Raw genomic sequence first — 7,987 nt, forward strand, 5'->3', positions numbered from 1 at the left:
CCCCCACCCTCCTCTAGCTTATCTCTCCACCCTTCAGGCTCTCTGCCTGTATTCCTGATGAAAGGCTTTTGCCCGAAACGTCGATTTTCCTGCTCCTCGGATGCTGCCTGAACTGCTGTGTTTTTCCAGCACCACTCTAATCTAGACACTGTTTCTAAAGTGCAAACTTTTAAGAAGTGGTGGCTGGAATGCATTTGCATTGCCAACACTTAAAGCACTGTTTCTAAAGCATGGTTTTCCTATAATGCGGAGTTTCATAAGAAAGCAACCATTGCGTTATGGAAGAACTGTCTGTGTATAGAATAACAGATACTGAGGAGTGCGTTCCAGACTGGAATCGAGAATATAGAAAGTGTTAGAACTCTTATTAAAGATGTTCTATCAGGGCAGCTAAAACAAGCTTCAAGGTAATCAGGCAGAATCATCATGGTTATGTGAAAGGGAGATCATATATGATTAATGTACTGAAGTTCTTAGAGTAGGTAACACATGCTGTGGATAGGGCAGAATTAGTGGAATATACTGTATGTAGGTTTCCAGGTAAGCTGCAGTACTTACGTTTATCACAGAAAACTTATGCTTGTGTTTTTGTGGGTAGCATATTGACAACATGACATCTATTATGGTCTTGGATGACGGGATCAAAGGAATGGTTGCTGAATTTGCAATGGCACAAGGATAGAGAGGAAAGTAATTTGTAAGGAGGACTGATGGAGAGTACAAAGTGATGTGTTGAGTGAGTAGGGTAAGTTGTGGCAATAGGGACAGAATCCCAGCAGGCTCTGAGTGACATGGGGAAACAGGGGAATCTCAGCATTTGCAATTCAATGTTGCACCTCAGGCTGTACCAGTAACACTCATTATAATGCGGAGAGACACATACCCAACTCATGGCCTGGGATAGGCTGTGTGTCCGGGCACTTCTCTCACTGCTATAGTATCCACTCATTTCCTTTGCTGGCCAGCTCAGCCAGAGAATCAAAGCAAATATTACTTCTGTCCTGCCTTGCCATTTAGCACATACACTAAGCAAGAAGCTCGTCGTGGTTGTCAGCTAGCCTCAGTCAAGTTGACCCTTCACTCAGGGGTTCCCCCCCTAGTAAATTAGAGTACTCTCTGGCATTACGGCAGGGCCTTTTGATTTGGCTAGTCCACCATCCTTGGGAATAGTCCCAGTCAAGACACTGTCCACGGGTGAGACACAGGAGACAGGGTCCATGGGTGAGACACAGGAGACAGGGTCCATGGGTGAGACACAGGAGACAGGGTCCACGGGTGAGACACAGGAGACAGGGTCCACGGGTGAGACACAGGAGACGGGGTCCACGGGTGAGACACAGGAGACCGAGTCCATGGGTGAGACACAGGAGACAGGGTCCATGGGTGAGACACAGGGTCCATGGGTGAGACACAGGGTCCACGGGTGAGACACAGGAGACAGGGTCCACGGGTGAGACACAGGAGACAGGGTCCACGGGTGAGACACAGGAGACCGGGGTGAGAGACAGGAGACACGCTCCACGGGTGAGAGACAGGAGACACGCTCCACGGGTGAGAGACAGGAGACACGCTCCACGGGTGAGAGACAGGAGACACGCTCCACGGGTGAGAGACAGGAGACACGCTCCACGGGTGAGAGACAGGAGACACGCTCCACGGGTGAGAGACAGGAGACACGCTCCACGGGTGAGAGACAGGAGACACGCTCCACGGGTGAGAGACAGGAGACACGCTCCACGGGTGAGAGACAGGAGACACGCTCCACGGGTGAGAGACAGGAGACACGCTCCACGGGTGAGAGACAGGAGACACGCTCCACGGGTGAGAGACAGGAGACACGCTCCACGGGTGAGAGACAGGAGACACGCTCCACGGGTGAGAGACAGGAGACACGCTCCACGGGTGAGAGACAGGAGACACGCTCCACGGGTGAGAGACAGGAGACACGCTCCACGGGTGAGAGACAGGAGACACGCTCCACGGGTGAGAGACAGGAGACACGCTCCACGGGTGAGAGACAGGAGACACGCTCCACGGGTGAGAGACAGGAGACACGCTCCACGGGTGAGAGACAGGAGACACGCTCCACGGGTGAGAGACAGGAGACACGCTCCACGGGTGAGAGACAGGAGACACGCTCCACGGGTGAGAGACAGGAGACACGCTCCACGGGTGAGAGACAGGAGACACGCTCCACGGGTGAGAGACAGGAGACACGCTCCACGGGTGAGAGACAGGAGACACGCTCCACGGGTGAGAGACAGGAGACACGCTCCACGGGTGAGAGACAGGAGACACGCTCCACGGGTGAGAGACAGGAGACACGCTCCACGGGTGAGAGACAGGAGACACGCTCCACGGGTGAGAGACAGGAGACACGCTCCACGGGTGAGAGACAGGAGACACGCTCCACGGGTGAGAGACAGGAGACACGCTCCACGGGTGAGAGACAGGAGACACGCTCCACGGGTGAGAGACAGGAGACACGCTCCACGGGTGAGAGACAGGAGACACGCTCCACGGGTGAGAGACAGGAGACACGCTCCACGGGTGAGAGACAGGAGACACGCTCCACGGGTGAGAGACAGGAGACACGCTCCACGGGTGAGAGACAGGAGACACGCTCCACGGGTGAGAGACAGGAGACACGCTCCACGGGTGAGAGACAGGAGACACGCTCCACGGGTGAGAGACAGGAGACACGCTCCACGGGTGAGAGACAGGAGACACGCTCCACGGGTGAGAGACAGGAGACACGCTCCACGGGTGAGAGACAGGAGACACGCTCCACGGGTGAGAGACAGGAGACACGCTCCACGGGTGAGAGACAGGAGACACGCTCCACGGGTGAGAGACAGGAGACACGCTCCACGGGTGAGAGACAGGAGACACGCTCCACGGGTGAGAGACAGGAGACACGCTCCACGGGTGAGAGACAGGAGACACGCTCCACGGGTGAGAGACAGGAGACACGCTCCACGGGTGAGAGACAGGAGACACGCTCCACGGGTGAGAGACAGGAGACACGCTCCACGGGTGAGAGACAGGAGACACGCTCCACGGGTGAGAGACAGGAGACACGCTCCACGGGTGAGAGACAGGAGACACGCTCCACGGGTGAGAGACAGGAGACACGCTCCACGGGTGAGAGACAGGAGACACGCTCCACGGGTGAGAGACAGGAGACACGCTCCACGGGTGAGAGACAGGAGACACGCTCCACGGGTGAGAGACAGGAGACACGCTCCACGGGTGAGAGACAGGAGACACGCTCCACGGGTGAGAGACAGGAGACACGCTCCACGGGTGAGAGACAGGAGACACGCTCCACGGGTGAGAGACAGGAGACACGCTCCACGGGTGAGAGACAGGAGACACGCTCCACGGGTGAGAGACAGGAGACACGCTCCACGGGTGAGAGACAGGAGACACGCTCCACGGGTGAGAGACAGGAGACACGCTCCACGGGTGAGAGACAGGAGACACGCTCCACGGGTGAGAGACAGGAGACACGCTCCACGGGTGAGAGACAGGAGACACGCTCCACGGGTGAGAGACAGGAGACACGCTCCACGGGTGAGAGACAGGAGACACGCTCCACGGGTGAGAGACAGGAGACACGCTCCACGGGTGAGAGACAGGAGACACGCTCCACGGGTGAGAGACAGGAGACACGCTCCACGGGTGAGAGACAGGAGACACGCTCCACGGGTGAGAGACAGGAGACACGCTCCACGGGTGAGAGACAGGAGACACGCTCCACGGGTGAGAGACAGGAGACACGCTCCACGGGTGAGAGACAGGAGACACGCTCCACGGGTGAGAGACAGGAGACACGCTCCACGGGTGAGAGACAGGAGACACGCTCCACGGGTGAGAGACAGGAGACACGCTCCACGGGTGAGAGACAGGAGACACGCTCCACGGGTGAGAGACAGGAGACACGCTCCACGGGTGAGAGACAGGAGACACGCTCCACGGGTGAGAGACAGGAGACACGCTCCACGGGTGAGAGACAGGAGACACGCTCCACGGGTGAGAGACAGGAGACACGCTCCACGGGTGAGAGACAGGAGACACGCTCCACGGGTGAGAGACAGGAGACACGCTCCACGGGTGAGAGACAGGAGACACGCTCCACGGGTGAGAGACAGGAGACACGCTCCACGGGTGAGACACAGGAGACACGCTCCACGGGTGAGACACAGGAGACACGCTCCACGGGTGAGAGACAGGAGACACGCTCCACGGGTGAGACACAGGAGACACGCTCCACGGGTGAGACACAGGAGACACGCTCCACGGGTGAGACACAGGAGACAAGCTCCACGGGTGAGACACAGGAGACACGCTCCACGGGTGAGACACAGGAGACAGGGTCCACGGGTGAGACACAGGAGACAGGGTCCACGGGTGATACACAAGAGACAGGGTCCACGGGTGAGACACAGGAGACACGCTCCATGGGTGAGACACAGGAGACAGGGTCCATGGGTGAGACACAGGAGACAGGGTCCATGGGTGAGACACAGGAGACAAACACCATGGGTGAGACACAGGAGACACGGTCCACGGGTGACTCACAGGAGACAGGGTCCACGGGTGAGACACAGGAGACAGGGTCCACGGGTGAGACACAGGAGACACGGTCCACGGGTGAGACACAGGAGACAGGGTCCAAGGGTGAGGAGCCATCCATCTTGTCTCTGTTTGCTCTATTGGGGGCTGCTTTCCTCCTGGAACAAAAGGATCCAGGTATTAATCGGAGGCGAACGTGGGTGGTACAGCTGGTGCCATTGGTGTCGGTGGGGAGCTGTCTCAAGTAAGTGAGCAGGCAGCACAGGGGCCAGGCTCAATTGGTGGTATTGGAGGCTGGGGTGGGTGACAGGCAAATGTGAGAGTGGTGGAGCATGAGTCTCAGTGAGCATCATGGAGAAACCGTGAGTGCAAACTAGCAGAGAGAAGATGATGGCCCTGACACTGGCAAAGTGGAGAAGGACACTGAGCATTGGGTAATCCTCCAGATGGTGAGACTCTGACCAAGCTGACATGGTCAGGTTTCGTGGCCTCCACTGCTCGTCCTAGGAAATCTGGTCTCTGCACCACCACATGCAACATTACTGCAAGCTTTCTGACTGCACAGTGTCATGCCAATTTCAGACGCCCCCCCCCATCTGCCCTATCCACCCTACTGCCAGAAACTGAACAGGGCAACTCCAGACTGATTGTGCGTGTCCAGGTATACACCAGGATTTAATTCAGAATGCCGGTGAATTCCAGGATCACTGGCGAGTGACAAGTTGCACTGGGAACGGCGAGCGTTGGGATGGGGGCAGCAATCAGATCAGAGACACTGCAGGTACTGAAACCCCACTCGATGCAGTGAGTCCTGTAAGAAAGGATGAAAAACTTCTTCATAGTGAGAATTCCTTCGCAAAACTCAACTTGCATTTAATCAAACAAAAATAAACCGTAAGGTTCAGCCCAGAGAGTATGATAATTGGAAATTGTCCATCTTGGGACGAAGACTAAAAAAAGAAGCATATTATCTATTAATAATATAGGGGCTGCAGAGCTCTTACACGCAGAGAGACCTGGGTGTCCTAGTGCAGAAGGTCAGTATGCAGGTACAGCAAGTAATCAAGAAAGCTCACAGAATGTTATGTTTTATTGTGATAAAGGATACAAGAATAGGGAGGTTAAGCTTCAGTTATACAGGACACTGGTCAGACCACACCTGGAGTACTCTGTACAGTACTAGTCAGTATATGTATGTGAACATGCTGGAAGCATCTTGGAGAAGGTTTACTGGACTAAAAGCTGGAATGGCCTGTGTTCTGAGGAAAGGCTAGCCAGGCTAAGTGTGTATCCTTTGAAGGTTAGAAGAGTCAGGGGTGATTTGATAGGATCCTATGTGTTTCGGAGGGATCTTGACTGGGTGGATATGGAGAGGATGTTGTGGGAGGCTCGAAAATTCAGGGACACTGTTTAAAAATAAGGAGTCACTCATTGAAGTCAGAGGCAGGGAGCAATTTTCTCTCAGCGTCATGAGTCCTTGGAATGCTTTTCATCAAAAGGAGGTGCGAATATCATCAAGCATTCACCTTAAGTAAGGAGGGTGAAAGATTATCAGCAGCTGGGCGGGAATATGGAGCCCTCAGGTTAGCCAGGACCTTCTGAGACAGTCGTGCTTGAGGGGCTGAATGGCCTACTCCTGATTTACATACTCATTTATCTTGGCAACATAGGATCACAATGCAGAATCTTATGTTGTTTTTGTTTCTCCTTTAGGATTCACCAACAAATAAACTCTTATACGCAAAGGAAATCCCAGAATACAAGAAAGCTGTGCAGAGATATTACCGAGAGATCCAGGAAATGATCACACTGAGTGAACAGGAAATGAATGCTCACCTGGCAGAGGAGTCTCGGGTAAGCAGCAGAGACTGAGTGGAGGGTTTTGTAGAGGGAGCTTTACTCTGTATTCAACCCCTCTGCTGTCCCTGACCTGGAGTGTTTGTTGGGGACACCCTAAAGAGAGATCTATTCTGTCTCTATCCCCATGCTGTTCCTGTCCTGGGAGAGTTTAAAGGGGACTGTGTAGCTTTGTATCTCACCATGTGCTGTCTCTGTCCTGAGAATGTTTGATGGGGGACAATATAGAGAGAGATTTACTTTTATCTAACCCCATGCTGTCCCTGTCCTGCGGAGTGTATGATATGGGACAGTGCAGATGGAGCTTTACTCTGTATATAACTCTGTGCTGTCCCTGTCCTGCGAGTGTTTGATACGGGACAGTGCAGATGGAGCTTTACTCTGTATATAAATCTATGCTGTCCCTATCCTGCGAGTGTTTGATACGGGACAGTGCAGATGGAGCTTTACTCTGTATATAACTCTGTGCTGTCCCTGTCCTGCAGAGTGTTTGATATGGGACAGTGCAGATGGAGCTTTACTCTGTATATAACTCTGTATATAACCTGTCCTGCGAGTGTTTGATACGGGACAGTGCAGATGGAGCTTTACTCTGTATATAACTCTGTGCTGTCCCTGTCCTGCGAGTGTTTGATACGGGACAGTGCAGATGGAGCTTTACTCTGTATATAACTCTGTGCTGTCCCTGTCCTGCGAGTGTTTGATACGGGACAGTGCAGATGGAGCTTTACTCTGTATATAACTCTGTGCTGTCCCTGTCCTGCGAGTGTTTGATACGGGACAGTGCAGATGGAGCTTTACTCTGTATATAACTCTGTGCTGTCCCTGTCCTGCGGAGTGTTTGATAGGGGACAGTCAGATGGAGCTTTACTCTGTATATAACTCTGTGCTGTCCCTGTCCTGCGGAGTGTTTGATAGGGGACAGTCAGATGGAGCTTTACTCTGTATATAACTCTGTGCTGTCCCTGTCCTGCGGAGTGTTTGATAGGGGACAGTCAGATGGAGCTTTACTCTGTATATAACTCTGTGCTGTCCCTGTCCTGCGGAGTGTTTGATAGGGGACAGTCAGATGGAGCTTTACTCTGTATATAACTCTGTGCTGTCCCTGTCCTGCGGAGTGTTTGATAGGGGACAGTCAGATGGAGCTTTACTCTGTATATAACTCTGTGCTGTCCCTGTCCTGCGGAGTGTTTGATAGGGGACAGTCAGATGGAGCTTTACTCTGTATATAACTCTGTGCTGTCCCTGTCCTGCGGAGTGTTTGATAGGGGACAGTCAGATGGAGCTTTACTCTGTATATAACTCTGTGCTGTCCCTGTCCTGCGGAGTGTTTGATAGGGGACAGTCAGATGGAGCTTTACTCTGTATATAACTCTGTGCTGTCCCTGTCCTGCGGAGTGTTTGATAGGGGACAGTGCAGATGGAGCTTTACACTGTATATAACTCTGTGCTGTCCCTGTCCTGCGGAGTGTTTGATAGGGGACAGTGCAGATGGAGCTTTACTCTGTATATAACTCTGTGCTGTCCCTGTCCTGCGGAGTGTTTGATAGGG

At 53.6% G+C, this 7,987-nt stretch overlaps 1 protein-coding gene across 1 annotated transcript in view; it reads left to right on the top strand.

Moving 5' to 3' along the window:
- The window catches only part of plxnd1 (plexin D1), a 114,914-nt gene that overhangs the window by 95,013 nt on the left and 11,914 nt on the right, over positions 1-7,987 (top strand). Inside the window, exon 34 of the mRNA XM_043708651.1 lies at positions 6,292-6,432. Within this exon, the coding sequence (XP_043564586.1) occupies positions 6,292-6,432 (141 nt within the window). The remainder of the gene's footprint in view (positions 1-6,291; positions 6,433-7,987) is intronic.

This window comes from Chiloscyllium plagiosum, chromosome 18 (assembly GCF_004010195.1).
Source record: "Chiloscyllium plagiosum isolate BGI_BamShark_2017 chromosome 18, ASM401019v2, whole genome shotgun sequence".
Taxonomy (NCBI): Eukaryota; Metazoa; Chordata; class Chondrichthyes; order Orectolobiformes; family Hemiscylliidae; genus Chiloscyllium; species Chiloscyllium plagiosum.